General features: G+C 45.8%; 1 protein-coding gene across 17 annotated transcripts in view; it reads left to right on the top strand.

Moving 5' to 3' along the window:
- CAMTA1 (calmodulin binding transcription activator 1) overlaps nt 1-21,988 on the top strand; it is a 324,941-nt gene that overhangs the window by 297,192 nt on the left and 5,761 nt on the right. For 11 of the 17 annotated variants that reach the window (XM_055799749.1, XM_055799751.1, XM_055799753.1 and 8 more), the window contains 11 exons: nt 442-581; nt 826-1,022; nt 1,371-1,449; nt 2,325-2,640; nt 3,031-3,554; nt 4,734-4,921; nt 5,341-5,587; nt 6,064-6,135; nt 7,080-7,100; nt 10,298-10,491; nt 10,684-10,758. In XM_055799749.1, the coding sequence (XP_055655724.1) occupies nt 442-581; nt 826-1,022; nt 1,371-1,449; nt 2,325-2,640; nt 3,031-3,554; nt 4,734-4,921; nt 5,341-5,587; nt 6,064-6,135; nt 7,080-7,100; nt 10,298-10,491; nt 10,684-10,758 (2,053 nt within the window). Of the gene's footprint in view, nt 1-441; nt 582-825; nt 1,023-1,370; nt 1,450-2,324; nt 2,641-3,030; nt 3,555-4,733; nt 4,922-5,340; nt 5,588-6,063; nt 6,136-7,079; nt 7,101-10,297; nt 10,492-10,683; nt 10,759-14,781; nt 14,813-19,078; nt 19,261-21,988 lie in introns of all 17 variants that reach the window. The other 6 variants (XM_055799756.1, XM_055799757.1, XM_055799761.1 and 3 more) reach the window with 5 other exon arrangements.

The raw sequence follows: 21,988 nt of genomic DNA, 5'->3' as shown, positions 1-21,988 counted from the left end.
TCAAGCTGAATTCAGGACTCCTGTAAAATAGGGGGATTGACTCTAAAAGGGAAGAGTATTTTGACAGCTATGATCCTGTTGAAATGATGTCTGAATGCTTGTATTTGCTTAGGGTTTACTTGTGTTTTCAAAGAAATTGCGTTACCCCAGTACTTTACTGTGTGGATACGGCTGGAATCACAAGGGAAGGGATCCATCTTCCACCTGTATTTTTCATTTTTCTATCTGTTTTCCTTAAGGAAGTTCTCAGGAATTGCAGTCAAAGGGCTGCTGCAGGAACTTGAAGAGCTAGGATGCTGTGGGGCAAGTGTCCCTGTGCATTGCCAAGCAAAGCAGATCTGTGTGACTTCTAGGATAGCTTAGTGGCTTGCTGCAGTAGGTTGCCAAAACCTGAGCTTTCATTCTATGGAAATGTCCTTATTCTGGCTTTCTCCAACCTAGATAACCAGTTCAGGATGTCAATATTGGAGCGACTTGAGCAGATGGAGAGGAGAATGGCTGAAATGACAGGCTCCCAGCAGCACAAGCAAGGAGTAGGAGGCGGGAGCAATGGGAATGGGAACGGAGGAACGCAGGTGCAGGTATGACCCCCGCTGTGTCCAGACATGGCACCTTTATGCTTTCTTGCCAGAGCTTGGTTTTGGGGGGATTGGAAAGGATTATCGTTTTTCCTAAACAAGTCTGGCTTGTGGGTGTCTTTTAACAGCAGTTGGCTTTCACTCACGTTTGCCACTGTCTCAGTACTTCTGAAAGTGGAAGGCTGCCTGCTCAGGGCAGGTTGCAGCTCCCCTCAGTGGTTAAACTGGGATGTGTGTGGTGTTTCAGTGCGTTTCTGGGACTGGGACACTGGGCAGCTGCTTTGAGAGCCGCGTGGTGGTGGTGTGCGAGAAGATGATGAGTCGTGCTTGCTGGGCAAAGTCCAAACACTTGATCCATTCAAAGACTTTCCGAGGAATGACACTGCTCCACCTAGCCGCTGCCCAGGGCTATGCTACACTGATCCAGACCCTCATCAAATGGCGGTAAGACCCAGCCCGTTGGACTCTTGGGTGTCAGTACAGGCATGGCAGAAACATATGTCAGCTCCGCTTGGTTCAGATTTCTGGGTGTCCCTTACAAACAGCCAAATCCCTGAACTTATTCCTGTCCCCTGATCTGACAGGCCCTGTCTCTGGAAGAGAGCGAGTCCAATCACTGGATGTATCATGCTCTTAAAGTCTCTGGTGGGGGCACCATCCATAGTAAATGTGTGTTGTGGGCATGTGCGTGGCCACTTCTTTGTGGTATGGTGCACTGGGCAAAACTGTGCAGTTAGGTAGTGATCCTAACATGGCTACGGAGCATCATTTGTTCTGTTGTTTCCTCTGCAGCACCAAACATGCAGACAGCATTGATCTGGAGCTGGAAGTTGACCCTTTGAATGTGGATCATTTCTCCTGCACTCCTTTGGTAAGAGCAGAGACTGAAATTTCTGAGAGAGTCCGAGGACCCTCTGGAGTTCTTCCTGGTGTGTTATTTTCCTAATGGCTTTCATGCTTAAGAGTAGATGTTTCTTGTGTGTCCTTGCTGTGTAAATGGTAAGACATGGCACTATCAGCTTCCTGGCATTTTGTTGAGAGAGGCTACACAGGAGGAAGCTCGTCACTGAGTAACATGAGGAAATGGGACAGGTAGCCCTGGTTTGAGTTGTACCCAGAATCCAGTCTCCACTATTGTGCTGGGGAAAGGAGGTTCCATGCCTTCTTTCAGGTTGCTCTCTTTGACTAATGGACTGTAGAGGTTGTAAAGTCATTACGATATCTTAGTCATTGGAATCATGACTGAGAATTAGACAAGCAAAAAGCCAAAGCAGGTGGAACCAGAAGTGCAAATTTACAATGGCAGAGCATTGGTTTTATTGTTCCCAACCTTTGGTCCTGTCTGCGCATTTATGATCTCACAAAGATTCTGTTGTGATCTCTGATCACAAAGATTCCTTTGTGTATGAGGCTGTTCTGTCTCTGCAGTGATGCCAGTGTCCAAAAAAACCAAATAATCCAAACCCAAGAAACATTTATTGCTAATTAAGAAGCTGTCAGACTGTCAGCTTCATTTGGAAGATGGAGGTTTCTCTGTCACAGGAGAGAATAACATGCATCTAATCCTCTGTAATGGCCTTTTGTTGGGACAGGACATCTATAGAAGCCAGTTGCTGGAGTTCAAGCATGTTGTGGTTTTGCTTATCAGAGAGATTTTTCCATGAGCTGGGGACCAGACTCCACTGTGTTAGCAAGAAAGAAAGGAGAAGGCAGGTCACTCAGTAGGTCAATTGTCATCTTTTTTAGATGTGGGCATGCGCCCTGGGCCACATGGATGCAGCCGTCGTGCTGTACAAGTGGGACCGCCGAGCCATCTCTATTCCTGACTCCCTCGGGAGACTGCCACTGGCCATTGCCCGGTCTCGGGGCCACGTGAAGTTGGCAGAGTGCTTGGAGCAGCTGCAGCGAGATGAGCAAACTCAGCTTGGGCAAACCCCCAGGATTCAGTGCCCCTCGAGCACAGACTCCAACACAGAGAACTGGGTGTCCCAGTGGCACAGTGAGCTTATTGCCTCTCAGGAGCCTCAGAAGGGAGTCACTGTGATTTCCAGTACAAACACAGGTAAGATAACCCTGAGGGCATGCACTGCTTTGCTGACATTTGACATGTGAAAACCTGGGGACAAGGGGCTCACCTAGGCAGCAGATGCCACCTGTATCCCTGCTGTCCATGCTTAATTCTTTTCTGGTGGGGGCTCTGTCACCCGCTCCATGCACTTGCATAAGCATCGGGAAGAGGAGTGAATGCCTGCTTTAGGAAGATGTGTGTATTTTAAGAGTGGTTGAGGTAGTATCCTCCCTGGGTGATAGTTACTCTCTTTGCACATACTGTCAGGTATCCTAGGGCATGGCCCAAACTTGCACCTGCAGCTCTGTGGCAGAAGCTATTGTAGTTCCTACAGCGAACACCGGTTGCCTACTTTGTTTTGACCATTGATCTGTTTGTTTCTAGAGCTGAGACGACCAAGATCAGAACCTTCCAGTTACTACAGTAGTGAGACTCAGAAAGATTACCCTGCACCCAAAAAACATAAGCTGAGCCCTGAATATTTTCAAGCCCGGCAAGAGAAGCTGCTTTCCACTGCGTTGAGCCTGGAACAGCCAAGCATTAGGAAGCAGAACTCCAGCTCCAAGCAATCCACCACTGAGACAATCAGCCCCAGTGAAGGGATCAGGGACTATGGCCGGGAGCTCTCCCAGCACATCCCAGAAGTTACTGGGTACCGAGGCTCTGGCAGCCAAGCAGGTGTCAAATGGAACCCAAAAGACATTTATATTGGTGTGTCTGCAGTGCAGGTGGCAGGGAGCCAGAAGGGAGCTGCCCTGGGGAAGGACACTGTAGCCCATCGGCTACGCCAGCGAGAGCAGATGAACGTGCTGATGATGGCTGACAGGGAGATGGTGGATGCAGAGCTCTTGTCCTATAGGGACAATGCAGGGGATGAGGACTGCTTACACCACATGGATGACTTGCAGGTAAACATACCCATTGCACCAGGATCAGCAGTCTCAGAGAACACGGTGGCTGCACAGAGGAGCCTGACTGTGAGCAAATTCTGTGGCTGCCTTTAGAGGCTGAATTGTGCGCTGGGAAAGGAGGTGGCCGTACAATCAATGAATGTTTTCTTCTGGTTTCAAAGGGTATCAACGCAGACACAAAGGCTAATGGTTAGCATTTAGGGTCATGCACTGGTGTATGCTTCAACAGTGTACAGAATGCATAAAATTTGCAATTTTAAAAGGAAAAAGCAGAGCCTCCTGGTCACGTCAGTAAATGAGGCGAATGAGGTGGCCCCACAGTCCTTCGGGAGCTGGGAAGCAGTCCCTGCAGAGGCAGCGCGACCTGAGAGAGGCAGTGCTGTCGTTGCGGGCCAAGCCACTGCACTTTGCAGGGCAAGGAGATGAGCGTGGAGAAGGGGAGAAACAGTGGCTTTGGGGAAGGAAAGATCCCGCCAGCTGTGGAATAGAGGAAATAGCAGAAGCAGGGCAGACCAATGAGAAATAGTCACTGGCTGAAAGATACTGTGTTTGGTCTTCTGAGCACAGAGAGTAACGGGAGGGCAGCCTACATGCACTGCCTTCGCACCTCTAAACATCTCATCTTGCTGGCGTGACGCAGATGAAGCAGATCTTTGTAAAACAAGAACTGTTTTCTGACCTCTGTATTAAAAAGTCTTCTGAACCTTGGTGGGCAGGGGGATGTGGTTCAGAAGGATTCCTGACAAACTTGTGATCCCAAGGATTTTAACATCTCTTGATGTGCCATTATTGTCATGTCATGCTCTACTGCACTTCTTGGCAAAGAGTGGCAAGATCATTTTTCCTTTGGAAACAAGATAGTAGTGACCACTGTCAGTAGCGTGCAGCAAACGCCCAATGACATAAACCTTTCACCAGATCTCTTGGGCTCCCCATACACTCAACAAAAAAGAGGTCTGGGGAATATGAAACCCTGCAGTGCTTTGTCAGAAGAGACAGAAAAGCAAATGAGCTTTGGTTAATGAATTTGTCTCCCATGCTGAGACAAACAGCAGGCTCCAGCTACCACAAGTTTAGGGAAAATGGGGCAGTCTGTCTAAAGCTGGGCTGTAGCATGCAAGCACAAGGCTCCTGATACCAGGCAGCAAAAGTTTGTTCTCCTCTCCTCCTTCCCAGGTGAACATGATGACACTTGCAGAGCACATTATTGAAGCTACGCCTGACAGGATCAAGCGGGAGAATTTTGTGCCAATGGAGTCACCACTGGTGGAGAGGACGGACAGTGCTGCCATGAGCACCACGATGAGCTGGCTGGCCAGTTACCTTGCTGATGTCGATCATCTGCCGAGTGCTGCACAGATAAGGTCAGTAAGAGCTGTGAAGATGCTCTGGGTTTCTGAGTAGTCTGAATGCTGTGCAGCATGTACTGATTTCTTTAGGCTGCAGATGCTGTTTCTCAGTGGGACTCAAGGCTGGTGTTCTAAGCCCAGCCACACTCTCATGGTCAAACGTATCGTTGCCAGCACAGCTACAGATTCATGGAAGAATGGGAGTGCATGCAGCAGGAGGGGAAAGTGGCCGCAGGGTCTGACTTTTCTTCCAGCGCCAGGTCTGTGCGGTGCACTACTACAGGCAGGCTCAGGAATGTGGGATGCTGCGTGGAGGGAGGGAGGGAGGGGAGCTTGGGCGCCTGCCTTGAACTCAGAAATGTTGTAGTCTTTATCTGTGATGCCAGCCCAGGTGCTTTGTGAGCCAATAATTCCTACTGTGATTGGTATTTCAGAAATCTGTATAGTGAACCCCTGACCCCTTCTTCGAACACCAGCTTGAGCCCTGCAGGCTCACCAATCAGTGAAATAGGTTTTGAGAAACCCAGCCTTCCCTCAGCAGCAGATTGGTCTGAATTTCTGAGTGCATCCACCAGCGAGAAGGTAGAAAATGAGTTTGCACAGTTAACTCTGTCTGATCATGAGCAGAGAGAACTCTATGAAGCTGCCAAACTCGTCCAGACAGTGTTCAGGAAATACAAGGTACGTGGCCAAAATGTCCAATGTCCTCCTTGTTAGGGGTGAAAGAGTAGTATAATTTCTTACAAACCAAAGTGTGGATAATACCCTCTCCCAGGACAAAAATACCATTTCTCTCATAACCTTTTCAATGTTTCTAGCATTTCCTTGTTAAAGTTTACCCAGCAGCTGCCATACTGGAGAGAGCATGCTGTGCCATAGCATGCCTTCCATGCTGGAACAGCATTCATAAAGCATATCCTCAAAATATACCCCAGCGGTTCTGGTTGGTTGCCTGCTTGGTGTAAAGATCAATTTTGAGGGTTGGTCCCTTACATGAACTGACAGTAGAAACAAGAAGTGCCGAGACCTGAATCGGAGCAGGTCACGCTGATAGGAGAGATCTAGAAGCAGGTGCCCTGCAAGCTGCTGTGAGCCACTTATCATCTGTCTTGTGTTTGGTGTACTCTGACTACTTACTGCCTCTTCGTTCTGTGTAGGGTCGTCCTCTCCGGGAACAGCAAGAGGTGGCTGCCGCTGTTATTCAGCGTTGCTACCGAAAATACAAACAGGTAATCAAGGAAGTGAAATTTTATGCAGCACACGTAAGTGCCATGAACACAGCCCTTTGTGATGGGAATTATCCCACTGTTCCTCTTGTATGCTTTTCAGCATGCAGTCATGAAATACCCTGCTCAGGCAAAATTGAAAAGGGAAGAAAATTCATGTCCTGAATCTTAATTTTGGAGGGAATCCTTGAGAGGATTTTGTTTGTGATGATACCTGCATTTTTGCTATGAGATAGAGGGCAATGATGCATTCCATATTGGCCTTTGTGCATGCTGTAGCCTGGTGAGACTATTCTCTGACTAGTTGCTTGCCAAATTTCATTGTGAAATTGAAGTTGGTTTTGCCGTTGATAAAGGCGAAGATGAAAAATAAGTTGTTTTATTTTGCACATACTAAACTTTTAAACTATGGGAAGTCACGTGTTTTAACTTGATGCGAGTTGTTCCAGGACTGAGACTGCTCTCCAGACTCTAGCTGGAGACGTGCTTTTAGGCTGAGTTCTCAACCCCAGAAAAAGAAGATACTCTTGCTTTTTCCTCGTTGGTTTTTGGTTGGGTTTTGTTGTGGGGACTAGAGCCCACATCCCTCTTTTCAGTATGCCCAGCTAGACTCCAGCTGTCTGATACCTGGCGGCGTGTTTACGTAAAGTGAAAGGCAAGATGCCTGTGCTCTTTTACAACCTTCGAAAACACTTATTTGGGAAGCCTTTCTAGTGTTAGGTGACTGCATCTTGATTCACATTCAACCTGTCACATGGCTGTTATTCTGGAGTGATGCTTCCTGTAATAGAGAAGCTTAATTCCTTTCAAAAACTGCTTGACAAACTGCTTTGTCTTGGATCCTGGAATCACTTCTTTTTGAAAGAAGATAGTTTGGGGTTTTTATTTTTTTCATTCTTTATTTGCAGAACTAACATTAACTGTGTATTTTTCTGTTTCTCCCTAAGCTTACTTGGATAGCCTTGAAGGTAATACAAATACAAACACTATTTTGGAAACAGTTCCCCGTGGGTCACTAACTTTCACGTTCAATATAAACCAGGAGAACCTGGCATTTAAAGAAATGTTTTAATAGTGTCCTCTAATAAATACCTGTGGTTGAGAAGTCACTGGCAAACCAAACCTTACGGGAGATATGTAGGGGCTGCTGTGCTACAACGTATCAACGTAGTAGTACAATTAAATACAAAAATGCAAAAAAAAAAATGCAAAAAAAAAAAAAAAAGGGAAAAAGAAAAGTCTCCTCCCTCTACAGGTACTCATAAGCAGTGATGGGCTAAGGTGCGGGGAAGGTTTGAAGCCAGTTTCCAGAGGACAAGCTTTCCCTTGTTGCTGTTACAGAACATTTATCCCACCGATGCAGCCAACATCCTCTGCATTCTGCCTACCAAAGTATTCTGAACATTCATCTTTGAAATACCTGTGCCCTGAATTCCTAAGACCACTACCTGATGTATGTTGCCTCTCATGCTGGAGGCATGGCTGTTGATGCTGGTCTTAAATTGTTCACAGCCAATAATTTTCTACTGTAAAGATGGGTTTCCCAGCTGTGCCACATCTTGCTCTCATCAGATACTAGAATCAGCTGAGCTTTTCTCAGAGCTGCCCAGGAGGCAAGGCATGCTCTTCCTGGAGAGAATGTGTCCTCAGGGTGATTTTCCATCCACAGCTTCCTCCTGCCACTGTGGTTGTGTATCGGTCAGAGTACTTGTTCTATCAGCACAAGCAAGCTGAGCTTTCTGGGGCCGCTGTACTAGCTGAGGCTTGGCACTTCGTGGAGGGTAGGGGGCTTCTCCGTTTACCCTCTTCCCAGCTGGAGGGAAAAAGAGGAGGAGAGAGAGCAGCGAATCAGCTAAGTGGGTCTTAGAGTTGAATGCAAAGACACTGGGGGTCTAGTCTATCCAGTGACTGCTGTTTTCCCTTTCACATGCCTTATTCCTCTGTTGCATTGCCGTATTGCTGAGATCAGCGCAGGTTTATGACTAGATTTGAACAGTCATAGCTCACATCACGGTTTCATATTTGAACCCTTCTGTTCAGGGGTTTGTAACTCAGCCACAGAAGTCCCATCTGGGCTAAAAATTTGAAGGAAAACCATGACCAGCCCTGAGTGGACTTAAACTTAAAATAGCTAATTGAAAACCACAATCTGGTCTGTTTAATTAAAAATGTTGAAAACAAAACAAAACAATGGAAATTAATAATGGCAAAATATAACTGCACCTAATGACTGCTTCAATTCCAAAAAGTGAAATTTGGTAAATGGTGGTCTGTGATGATACTGGAGGGTTTTTTGCTTTGGGGTGATGGGTGGGGGTGGGAGTGTTTGTTTGCTTTTCAGGGTTTTTTCCCCAGTAGACAGTAAACTCCATTGAGATGTGTTAGGCCATTACCCAGTATAGGGCACAGTGCTGCTGTTTCTGCATTTCATCTGTCTGATAAAGTGAGCAAAGTCATAGCTGATAAAATATCCAGGAACAAAGACACATAAGTTTTGAAAGTGTAAGAACTTTCAAAATAAGATCGATAAACACTGAAAACCTCTGCTGTAGTGTTAGTTCAGAGGTATGATGCATCATCTATACATTATTCTACATCTCCGTCTTATAAAGGACTTTTAAAAATACGTATGAATGCATATGATTTCTGCTAAGCGGCCATCTACTTGTGTGCTTTAAAAGGAAAAGGATGTAGAATAAAGAAGATTTTCTTTTTAAGCATTTGTGCCTGCTTTATTTGGAATCATGGGGCTAGAAATAGTAAAGTGCTAGAGGGAATTTTGGATGTGTGTGACTGCTCATGCAAATGTGCAAGTTCAGTGGATGCTTGTTACAAACCTCTAACGAGATTTAGTTTTGCCTGTGACAGGCTCAGTATTAGACTTGCTTAATTAACTGTTGTGGGTTTGGGGGTTTGTTTGGTTCTGTTTTTTTTAAAATTAGAATTGTGTGTTATTCCATTTTAAATGCTTGGTTTTAAATAGATACATGAGCAATCAAAACTTTTGTAATATTGTGCTATGGCATAGAAACATGAAATGAGCTGTTTAAGAGTTAATTGTCCTAAGAAGGTATATCCACACGCTTGTCACCAGCAAATTTAGTTCTTAGTAAAGCAATTTGTTTAACAGATACTTTTAAATGAAGACACAAAAAATTGTATTCTGGTTTTAGTTAATTTGTTAGCGTTTTGGAGTGGTCACTTAATCTTCTCTTATGCACTCACTGGTTTATCCTTACAAGCACTTGGTTGGGCATATTTTGCTGCAGAGAAATAAGCAATCCTGAAGTTTGTAATGAAATTTCTATATGCAAGGGAAACAGACAATTCCTCTAAGTGTAGTCAGGTGGGTTATCTCTAACACAGACCCACGGCAGTGTAAAAACAGCTCAGGATCAGCTCCAGTTGATCCAAAGTTGTTCATAAGTACAGTACAGCTGGATCTGGTCATTGGCATGTATATGTAGAGTCTGCTAGCTAGATATTAAAGAAATACTTAGAGGGCTGAAGCATCTCTCCTATGAGGACAGGCTGTGAGAGTTTGGGGTTGTTCAGCCTGGAGAAGAGAAGGATTCGGGGAGACCTTACAGCACCTGCCAGTGCCTAAAGGGGGTTATAAGAAAGATGGGGACAAAGTTTTTAGCAGGACCTGTTGCAATAGGCCAGGGGGGTTTAAATTAGAAGAGGGTAGATTTAGATTAGATGTAAGGAAGAAGTTTTTTAGAATGAGGGTGGTGAGACACTGGCACAGGTTGCTCAGAGAGGTGGTAGATGCCCAGTCCCTGGAAACATTCAAGGTCAGGCTGGACGGGGCTCTGAGCAACCTGAGCTTGCTGAAGATGTCCGTGCTTATGGCGGGGGAGGACTAGATGACCTTTAAAAGGTCCCTTCCAACCCAAACCACTCTATGATTCTACAAATCCCCTCAGACTGTTCCACAGGCAGCAAAACAGGTAGTTGCTTTCTTGATGCCAACTGGGTTCTGCAGCTGGTCTCACAGTTGTTGCAGTTTGCTGTCACCCTTCTCTCATGCAGTTCCCAATCAGTGAGTAGATACTCATTTGCTTCTCATCACGTCTTAGTGGCACAAGTGTCTTTCACTGTAGGAACCTGCTTCTTGCTGGTTTTATTGGACCGCCTCAGCTTCTCTTTGTTTTTCTTCTAGTATGCACTTTATAAAAAGATGACGCAAGCTGCCATTCTCATCCAGAGCAAATTCCGAAGTTACTATGAGCAGAAAAAATTCCAGCAGAGCCGACGAGCCGCGATGCTGATCCAGCAGTACTATCGCAGCTACAAAGAATGTGGGAAGAGGAGGCAAAACCGTCGGGCAGCCACCATTGTACAACAGAAACTCAGGTGAGCTGGTGGGATGTCAGATTCTACCAGGAATCTTCATATATTGTTTTTACAGTCACCAGGGCTGTGCTGTAATTTACAGACAAAGGCCAGTGGGAAAAGACCAGTGTTTCGTAGGATAATAATTCTTGCATTTAGTATTATTCTCCCCAGTTTTGCCTACACCTCAGTGTTGGGGTTTTTTGTGTTTAGAAGCAGTCTGCTTACCAAGAAGCAGGATCAAGCTGCTCGCAAGATTATGCGGTTTTTACGACGCTGCCGCCACAGGTATGACACTATCTTTTGGTATCTGCCCTTCATTAGAGCAATGCAACAGTATTCAAGTGTGTCAGCAATGAGTGCAATATAAAGGATCTTAGAATCAGCTCACTACAGATCTTTTAATCAAACAACGAAGCCCAGCTGCTTCCAGGATACACTGACAAAAATGAAATCTCTAACTTAGGACTGTTACTGAAAGAGAATCACATTCAGCTTCATTGCTGATATGGTAAAGCAGCCCAGGTTGTGTTGGGCAAACACAGAATAAGGAAACTTTGAGCAAAGCAAGGCACATGACTACAAAAGTTGGACTTGAAGTCTGGAAAAAAACTTAATGAATCATAGCTACAGCTTGTAAGTGCTGCACAAAGCATTCGTGGTATGTGGGAATGCGCAAAATGTGACAGCATCTGGTGTACGCTGGAAATGCCTTTAGTTTGGTCACAGGATCATTTGGTAAACTCTCATCAAATACGGGTTCTTTTTAATGTAGATGAGTGGAATGTGCCAGCAGAGCAGTAGACAAGTTAGTTCACATCAGCCACTCCACACATGTCAGTAAGCTGGGAGTACAGACACAGACATGAAGATGAATTGTTCCCTACCAGCGTGGGAACCTGCGCAGGCTTGCCACAGTGCTTACGTGTGGCAGCGAGCGCTACCGTACCAGCACTCTGCTACACGCAGGGCACTGGTTTTGATTTTCATTGAAAAGGGTCCCATATATGATCAGGTTGCAAACTGGAACTTTGCCTAGACAAAAGTGAATTCAGATGTTTCTGGCTCTGCTCCCTCCATTCTCACCACACATGCATTTCATCCACTCAGGGGCTGGTCAAACCTGATGCATTTTGAAGCATGTCTAGTTCAGCCCAGTGATGTTTGAGCAAGGAGAGCTCTGAGAGGCAGAGGCACGTGATAAATTTTATTTTAGAAATAGACTCAGTCCTTTTCGTAGGATTTCAAAGCTGCAGTTTGCAGGAGGTCAGTGTGGCTCATGTTGTGGAGGGACGTCTTACCTGCAGGTTCAATCGGGAATAACACATGTGGAGACAAGAAAGAGGGCTTTATAGTTTCCAGGCCAATTCCAAATGCACTTGAAACAGCCACAGTTGTTCATGAAGAAGCACAAGTGGCTTCTTGCTCTCGGCAGGGCATGTGAAGAGGAGGTTTGTTTCACGGTGTTTGTCGGGCAGTCCCTGGGGAAGCCACGTGCCCCTTTACATCCCTGGAGGCTTTGGGTCAGCATGCCCGCGGCTCTTAACAGCTGACTCTCACGAGCCCAGAGAATATCTCACGACTAGCTGTATCCCTGAGTTTCTCATCAGTGTCTAGGATGTGCCATGCGCTTCAGCCATGCTCAGTTAAGTCTCCAGCTGTCAGGACTCTCCAGGGCTTAAATTGCCTGTGATTCCAGCAGTTTTCCTTGCTTTCAGTTCATTGCCTTCCTCTTTCTCAGCATCTCCTGTTTCCTTTGCAGAGTGAGATCCTACTCGTTTGCATCGCTGAGGTTTGCAGGCAGGACCCTTCCCTTTCCTTCATCAGTCTTCTCTCTTTTCAGCAGCACGGTCAGTGCTGTGCATCTCTGGGAGATCAGGTCTTGGGTGTTTATAGACAAGAAATAAAAACAAAGAAGCAGGGCAGGGGGGATCCATTGTCAGTAGCTTCTCTCTGGCTTGTCACACTGTGCAGTACTTGACTTTCTGCAACAGTGCAGTCCTGTCTGCGTCCATAGGCACTTTGTTAGCGGTTGTGGTTACTTGGGAATTCATCCATAGTTGTGCTGCACGTGCACCGGGATACCGGGGGGAAGATGAGGGAATTGCTTCCTTCTCATCTGCTCTTCTTCAAGCTTTCTGAATTTTCTGTGTCTTAATAATTATGTTTATTCCTCACTGCTTGACTTTCCTCGCTTACCTCTTTCTAAGGATAGAGTAATAAAACATACATGTTAAGTAAGTTTAAATCTACCTTTGTATAAGCCTCCTAATTATGTCCATTCAGTCTACTGTGCGTCCTGTGCAATGCTCACATGGGATACAGGTGATGATGTACTTAGGCTAACAGCCCCACACACTGTTTCAGGAGTACTGCTTGTTGGAATCTCATCATGGAATCCTCTTGAAATGCTCAAAATTAGCACACTGCTGCTATAAACAAGCAAATAAGGCGGCCCCAGGTTCCGTAAAGAAACACTTCAGCCATCCAAGCTCCTGAACATCCAGAAGCAAGCCATAACAACTAGCATCTAATGTTATTTAATGCTTTGTAGCATAAAATGGTATGATGGAGCCACTTATTAAACCACACAGTGCCTCGTCAGTACAAGGGATAGAAATGAAGATATTTTTAGAAAATCTGAGGGAGTGAGGAAAAAAGAGCATGCACAGGAACATCAAAGAAACAGGATGTTGTAGCAGATTTCTGTCAGCTGATAGACAGAGATGGGGAGGAGGGTGTAAAAGCCACTTGCAGTCTGTTGTAAGGATAGTGAGTTAAGTGAAAAGGCAGTAAATTCTTAAAGTTCAGAAATTCAGCCTTAAGTGATAGAACTGTTTAACCTGGGGTTTTGTTCACAAGCAGATTCTGTTGCTGGGCCAATAAATGCCTCTTAGTAAGAGCTTATTCTGTAGCCTTTAGGCACAATTTACTCAGGCTTTCCTCTGGCAACCCTCTAGCTGGTTGTGTTTTTTCCTACTTTAAATTAGTCTATTTTAAGCCAATTATGAGAACTCTTTCTCTGCTAGCATTCAGAACCACTTAAATGGTCGTCTTGCCCTGTTTTGCTTATTAGCTTTTTGGCACAAAGGTTTGGTAGTGCAAACATGATTCCTGTCTGGTTGAGGATCTAGGGTGCATAGGCATGTTGGTCTTGTGTTTTCGGACCCCCTGAACTTAGGCTTGTTGCCTGCTCAGATGGTTTTTCAGATGTTTTAAGAGTTAATGAGCAAGGTTCTGCAGTTGGAGCTCTCTCAGCAATGGATGTGTAGACGTTGATGAAAATCGGAAAAGAAATGGGAAGTTCCAGTTTAATGTATTCTTAGAGAAGATACTGGAGCTCTGGTAGCTGGATATTATCAGGTGTCATGGAAACAAAAGTGGTCATTCATCAGCAGCAGTCATTCCGATGGTCAGACATGTATCGCTTCCTTTTGACTTTGGAAAAAAAAACCCCACAAACTTATTTATCCATCTATTGTCATGTTATCAAAAATCTGGTGAAAAACATGCATCAGCCATAACATGGTATCAACATGACTTGTCACAGAAGTGTTGTTTGTTCAGAATGAGAAACAGAAACTTCCTGGCCTCCCAGGAGAGCTTTGCCCATCTTCCTGTGGTGCCTGAACCTGTTGGCTGGCGCTTGGCTAACTGTCAACCACAACTTGCCGTTACACCCACGGGGAGCTGAGCTGCCTCCTGGCACGCTGTCCTGTATGAGGCAGGATCAAGGGTTTGCAATTTAATGGTTTTGGAAAGGCTCCACCTGCTTAGTGACCCCCAGATACAGCACATCTAGAGCTGCAAGGAAGTCCAGGAGCTCTGAAGTGGGTTTGGGTTTCAGAGCTGAATCCGTATATGGTCCGTACAGTCAGCTTTCACTGGGAAGGCAACCTCCTGTTTCCTATTTTCTCTGATTCTTAGGAAAATGTTATTCTTCTGAGAGCTATTGACACCATTGCTAGGCTGCGATTATGATCTGCAGTGGTTTTTACGGAGTAGCATTTGCAATGAGGTAAAGACAGACAATGGCTGCAAGGGGAAGCAGGATGCAGCTAGAAATGCCACGGGGATGACAGTGTGGGGTTTGTTTTACTTGCTTGTTACTTCCTGCCCTAAAACACCTAAGCACAGGACTACTCTTCCCTGGTAAGGAGGAGGAGTCCAGTAGGCAGGAGTGGGAAGGGTTCTTTCTCTCCAGGCAAGCAGAAGTGTTGTCTCCTCCTCCCTGAAGTGAAGCTCTTGGTAAGGTACGGTTATTACCATGTGTGTGCTAATAGCTCTTTGGTATTGTTTTGCAATCTGAAGCCCACTGGTGGACCATAGGCTGTACAAAAGGGTGAGTGTAGCTGCCTGCTAGCCAGTTCCTCTCTTCCATTTTAAATATTTTTGCTTTCTGCTTGCTTGCATGGGGCTGCAGCCGAGATATGCCAGTAAGTTTCACCTCCATTAATTATATAAAACAGAATCCTGTATAAACTAACCCTACTGCAATGACTAACACTGCTGCTTTGATAACAGGACAGAGCTCTGCAGTAGATGTTACCAATGCATGAATGTGTGAAAAAGGACATGTATATTCATCATGGGCATGCTTAGGTGGCGTTGGCGGTGGGATATTTTTTTGGTATCCAAAATGGCTGTTAGTAGATTTTGGAGCTTGATGGGGTCTGCGCTCACACACGCTCAATGAGTAACGATGTCCTTTGTCATGGGACTGTGACAGCATTCAGGCTAGATCGTAGGAAGCTGCAGAACAGATGCAGCCTACTCTAGATGGGTATTTGTTTCTGCCTGAGCCAGAGAGAAGCAGAAGAGCTCTTCACACTTGCTTTTTACTCCCTGAGGTGGTTAAGCACCAATGCTTACCTTCCAGAAGCTGGTCTTTGGTAAGTTACACGTCTGGTTACCTTACTAGAGCCAGCTTTTTGACAACTGCTTCTCTCAGCTGTTAACCTGTGTAGTGGGAAGGAAAACAAAACACCTGAAATGAAGATGCTGTAACTGTGTTGGAGCAAATGCCAGGTGAGCCTCTGTCGGGAGCCTTGTTCTTGGCACGAAAAGAGTCCGCTCGCCTTGTGCTCAGTCACAGCAGCAGGCTGGGCAGTCCTCCGCCAGCAGCGTGGGAATATGCCAAAGCATTCCCATGGCAGGTCACGATCTCTGTATGAGCGGGGAAGGCTGCAGCTTTCGAGGCACATGCCCAGGTCACCAGCAGGACTGCCGAGTACCGTCTTGCATTTGAGAGGTGGTAGGACAGCAGGGTTTTTGTCAGACACCGCAGTTGGAAATAACACCACCTGTGTGTTTATTCCTGCTGTTTCAGCAAGGGAGGAGAGGCAGAGGGACAGAGGGAGGGATGACCTGGACTCCTACTTCCACATAACATTCAGAAAAGAAAACAGACTTGTTCATTGTGGGGTTTTACTGGCTTTGAATTGCAGAGATTATTTTTATGGCTCGGGACTGAGAGTATGAACAGGGTTTAAGCATGCTGGAGACATCATTATTTGTTTAACTATTGAGCCTAACAGAGGAGGAGTGGTGACTTCTAATGTCGCTTCTTTCCAATAGTGACATTTCTTTCCAAACTGACCCTTGTGCTGCCATGTTTTGTTGCATATCCTCAGTTTTTCACAAGTAACAATTCTGGTTCTTCACTAATGATCAAGGAAGTAAGAATTGGATGAAATGGGGGAAATGGCCCGGATGCACCTTAACTCTTTAAGTGCTGCTTCCATGGATCTTGCTCTGATGAAAAGACACATTACTCCTGATTACAAAGACACCAGTGCTGTGAATCTGCTAGCTGGAAAACCTTAGCTCCAGGTCTTAGCACGTATGGTAATGTGCTTTACAACTAACACAGGTTAATTTAGGAACCGTGTAAAAATAGCTTGTATTTTCTTAATGGTGCAACTGACTGAGTGACTTGTTTGTTACTAACCTGATGCTTTGTGTGTAACTAGGGCTGGTAATTTTTGGTCTGCAGTTGGGTGTCTGGTTTCAGAAGCTTCTTGCAGAAAAAATGTAATCTGTTTCTGAAAAATAAAATTTCCTGTAAGTAACTTAAAAAACCCACCTCGTTCTGATAAATTTTCCTTTCTCTGTTGTAAGGGGCGTAAGTAAGTGCCTACTTTTATGTGAAAAAACATTAGCATGTTTAATCATCTTTAATCTTGGGGTCAGTTACCATATCCATGGGACGATAATGAATGCTGCAGGGAAATTATTTTCTTTAGCAGGCGGTAGAGCAGTGTGCTGCAGGGCTAGCTGCCTGGGGCTGGTTCAACCACACAGTAACTGGGGTCTCCCAGTCTTTCTTGGTTTTGTCTGGCTAGCCATGGACCACAGAGTGTGAGGAAAGGGAGTCGCGTGCATGTTGGCAGCTAGATGCTGGTATGCTCCAAATACGTTCCTGCCTCCAGCTACTCCTAATGTTGCAGTTTTGGTGCTCTTCGCAGTCTTCCTTCTCTCCAGAGAATTCCTGCTTAGCTGATTTGGCTGGCTGCGTGGAGGCACGCCGGCACAGTTCCTGCTGTGCCCTGCTCTGGGGCATCTCCGCCTGCCCCGGTGGCCACAGGCTTGGCTGCCAGCAGGACACCCTGCTCCCTGTGCTCCGCACCCCGGGGAACGGCGCAGGCTGCAGCCTCTGCTGCGTGTGCCACTGGCTGCACCGCGTGTAACCTTTGCATGCCGGGCAGGAGGGGATGTATTTTTTAGACCTTTGTCCTACAAGTAGGAAAAATAATATAAACTCAAAATGTACCCAGCAAAGTGGGCTAGACATATTCAAAACTGAAAAGAGTGTGCCACCCATGACTTGAATGTAGGAGAGTAAAGCAGTTGTGCTGTTGTGCCTTTCCATTCAAGGCTGGGATTCCTCCTAAAAGAGAGATGCACGCTGCAGTCTCCAGGTACGCTAAAACAGACTTGACTTGCATGGTCAGTGCATGGTAGAGGGGACTGTAAAGAGGAGGGAGCAGAGGGTCCAGGCCTGCAGCTAGTGCATGGACCCCTGGGCTCGAGCGAGGTGGGGAAGCCAGCCCTGAGGGTAGGTACCATGTGGTGGTTCTGCTCCAGGTGCAGCTGACGTCAGTGTTGGAGGAGCATTAGTTAGTGCGTTTCAAGGCTTTGTGTATGTAACTGTGTATGAGAAATTAGCAGGAGGCAGATTCTGGAAGTTTAGTAGCATTTGCAGGTTTTGCCTTGAATGGCAAGTGGTGTGGGATTGATTGGGAAATCAGGGAGTTCTCTGGAAAAAGTAAGCTGTGAGCTATCACAAAATGTGTTAGCTGCTGTTCTGCCAAAATAAGTCTGTTACAGCAAATGATTCTTTGCTGCTTTGCATTCTGATAGCAACCTATGTGCATACGCTGCTGGCGTGCATGCACATAAGGAAAGTATTTCTGGGCCTTCTGATGTGCACAAGCTGACATGTCCATATGTGCTGCAGGGATGCATGCAAGCATATGTCTGTCTGTAATATACAAATCTGATGTGTTCTGTACCCTGACACCATGCTCTTGTAGTCTGCGCGCGCAAAGAAATGATCACAGCACTCGCTTCCACGTTTCAGTTTGAAAACCTCTTTTCAAATTGATTTCATTAATTTTTCCGGATTTATTTGGGCTACGTTACACCAGGATCAGTAAGGAGGGAGAGGTGGGAGATTTTATTGGCCAACTCATGTGAGACAAAACTGTGGGAGAAATGAAAAGACTCTCGGGGGGCAGCGGGGGGGAACCAAACTATATCAAGTTACTGTTGCCCTAAAGTAATAGTTTTCCTCTCAGGGGAACGCACTCCAGCGGACAGATTTTGCTAATCACAGTGCCTGCTACACTGCTCTTTCCCTGCTCAACAGTTACGGCATCTGCTGTAGCCTCCTGTGAAGGAGAGCCTTGCTCAAGGTCCAGGTCCAGGGCACAAACAGAAACACACGGCCGCTGAGCTGCCACCCTCTGCCGTGCTCTCGGTAGGCAGGTGATCTGGAGCAGGGTGAGGAGTGAGTCTTCTCCTGAGTCCTTAGGCTAGCTGACCGCTTCCTGCCTGCGGCGAAACTTCGGTCCTCTCTGGGGCAGAACAAGTGCGCTTGTTTCCTCCGATCATGAGTAATGAAGGATGTATTCTTTTCACGGCATCTTTCATTTAAAAATAGATCCCCTTGCCCCCACCGCATTTTCTTACGGTTTGGTTAAATGCTGCTCTCTGGTTTGGGGAGTGTGCATGTAACAGCTGAAGTCAGTTTCTCTGGTAAGTACAACTTTATTTCATACCTGAATAAAAAACATCTACTATATTCTGTTGTTGTCTGCATACCCTTCCCTCTCTTGGCATTTCAGCAACAAACCCTTCCTACTCCTGTGCACACTTGTGGGTTTTGTGGTTTTTTAATATGTGCTATGCAGCAGCTGTTGCATTTAAGTACCTGGTTTCTTGCATCTCTTAGGAAGATGGAGAATGGGGGAAAATTTTATGGGCTTGAAAAGTCCCATTGGTTCGAGTTCAGGATGACGTGAGAAAATGTCATATAGGGGTGTGCGTCACTGTACCTGCAACAACAGTTGTCAAAGTAATTTCTGTTTTCATTTACCTCTTGCAGGGGCTGAATGTATTTGGAGCTCAAACGGGTGTGTTAAATCGCAGACCGCATGCTCTGGGGTGTCATTCTTATTGGGCCTTTCTGTCTTTTTTGTTTTGCTGCCCAAATGAGATATCTGGAAAAAGGCGAGAGCTCCCTTTTCTTAAATGTCCCACAGGCCATTTCAGCTCTCAGAGCAACAGGTAACTCGCCAGACGGCCTCCTCTGGCTCCTGCACCCTGTCCTTTATACTGATCTTCTGCATTCAGATTCATTAAACATTTCCCTGGCTGGGCATTACGGAGTAAATTTGATGAAGCAGCTTTGTGTTACGCTTTACCCATGAAGCCATCGTTGCTGTAACTTTTCTGAAGTAGGCCTGGTTCATTTGCTGACACCCCATACAGACCGGGGAGGGCACGTGGGAGAGGAGCTGCTGTGCTCGCTTCTGGGGCTGTCGCTTTCCACATTGCTTCAGCACGTAACAACGCAAGCTCCTGTATGGCGCCCAGGCAGGGGACACTGTTCGAAGGGCAGAAGCTTTGTCTGGCTGGAGTGATCTGGGAGCCGAGACATAGCTCCTGAGGTCAGGATTCAAAGCTCGTAGTTGAAATAATCTTCTTTTCCCTTTCTGTGTGTCAGTACCACGGCTGTGATTCCGACACCTTCAGTAATCATCCCTATTGCACGTGCTTTTTCCGTCCATCCGCTCTTCAGCAATTGCTGAGGGAATGACTTTGTACCCTAGAGGCACTCACTGTCTGGAAGGAATGTTATCTGAGGAGGGCTTTTTTCGAAGGCTTCATCAGTGAAAAACTAAACGTACGGTCCTTGCGATTTTGTGCATGGTTTCAGTAGCTGCTGAACTAGGATGGTACTTCTTGGGTTGAGTCTTGCAACAGCCGGAGCCCGCTGCCCTCTCTGGTGCGCTCTGGCATACAGCCCTGTGTCACTTGAATTGTCCTCACCTCCATCCAGTCCCCGTGCCGCTGGAGGCACTTCCAGAACTGATCCAAACCAGCACACCAGTGCCTGTAGACCTCTGGAAAGGTCTGCGTGCCATCCGTCAGCATATGGCCTGCTGGTATTACTTGCTCTCAGCCCTCTTTGTTTTTTCTGTCATTTTAAAAAAATTAGAAAGTCACTGTAAGTCTGCCAACCTGGATTGAAACATCTTCTCCAAGAACATCCTTTCTGCTGTACTATTCTATAAATTCCAGTAGCGTTCTTTTTCTTAGAGCAGTTTATTAATGGTTGTAACTGCAAATACCACACTTTGGCCCTCTTCCCCTGCCCAAATTTAAGAGTGGAGAAATAGGAACCAAAGATCGCCTTCTAGCATGAAGGCAGTGCCGTACTGTACACTTATAAACTCTTCTAGCAGCGCTTACTCAGTGGATTTCTGTTTTCAAGTGCCTAATTCATACAAAATTCTTCCCTGGTCAAACTGTATTTTTAAGCGCATTTTAAAATGTAGAGGGTTTATTACACCAAACATTAATGAAGAGGAAATACCAGCCCCCCCCTCCAGTTGACACTTTGTATTGTTGTAACAAAATCAAAGCAGAGTACCACCGAGTAAGGAACTTACTTGAAAAGAAATGTTAAATGAGGACTACAAGGACTTTTAAGACACAGGGAGGGCTGCACTACAGAGTATCCAATAAAGAATTAATTGGTTGAAAGCAGTTAGATTTAGGTTCTCTTGATGAAGCAATTCAGAGACTTGTTTAAGAACAGTTATTTTAAAGGATAAAATAAACGGATGACGTTGGTCTGCTATCTAGCTTGATGCATACAGTGGTCCTGGCACTTTGTGTTTAGCCCTGCTTTGGGGAAGGAGGGCGTCTGCAGCACTGCTTTGGTGCTCCCCAGGTGTTGGTCTGGCTGTGCATTCGTCAGTGACTCATTAGCAGTTAGAGGGGCTTCAGACCCTCTCTGGCCGTGCTGCGCTGCAGATCCCCCAGCCGAGCGAGGCTGCCTTGAGCCAGCTGCCAGGAGAGGGAAGAGCAACTTCTCTGGCCTCCCACGCCACCTCTTCTGCGCACGGGGGGGAGGTCAGCGCAGGTCTCCTTACCTGCCAGGCAGCGTGTTCCCCACAGGCAGGCCTTGTGGTACCTACTGCACTCCTGGTTTGCAGGTAACATGCACAACTATGTACATGGACCACAGAGGTTAGTTTAATAAAAAAAAAATATGTGGTAGCTTAATAAATTTGGATGGTCATCACCTTGAAGCTTAAGTTTGTAAATGCAGGGTTTGTTTTAAGCCATTACATACTAAACAGCATCTCTCTGTAATGTACCTGTGACAAATTCCCAAGCCTGTAACTTTGCCGTAGGGAAATTCTGTACTGTATGTGCTTGTGTTTTTAAGCAGTAATTATCATTGCACCTGCAACATTTTTAGAAGCCTGAAAGGCTGTAAACCAACATAAAGCAAAAAACTTGATCAAGGGAAGTGTTGCGTATTTCTGAATAGGATCTGTACTCATGCAAATATTGAGTGCTGTAGTAATTAACGTCCTTTGGCATGTGTGTTGCAGTTAAACGGATTCAAGAGGTCTGCACCAGTACAGATAATTGCATGCCGTAGGTTGAAGTTTGCAGCGAAGCATGTCTTGCATTCTTCCAGCAAAAGTGCTTTGTTAGTGTAGCTCTTGCATGTTGAAGTGCTAAACTAAGGTGTAGCATGTCTCAGTGAAAGAGCCACTGGCTTATCTAATGTGCATGTTCTCAGTAAGAGATTGATAATAACAGGTTAATTTTACATTACAGTACTGAAGTGCAACAGAAAACACTTGGAAGTTGCACTGCAAATCATGTATTAATTGACGGTATCTTGAACGTAGTTAATCTAAGCCTTAAAATTTACCTAGTGCGCAAAGGCACACCACATTTTTCTAGCAGAGCAGGGGTCTAGGCTGACCTT

This window comes from Falco peregrinus, chromosome 3, assembly GCF_023634155.1.
Source record: "Falco peregrinus isolate bFalPer1 chromosome 3, bFalPer1.pri, whole genome shotgun sequence".
Lineage (NCBI taxonomy): Eukaryota > Metazoa > Chordata > Aves > Falconiformes > Falconidae > Falco > Falco peregrinus.
This window is presented reverse-complemented; position numbering and strand designations above follow the sequence as displayed.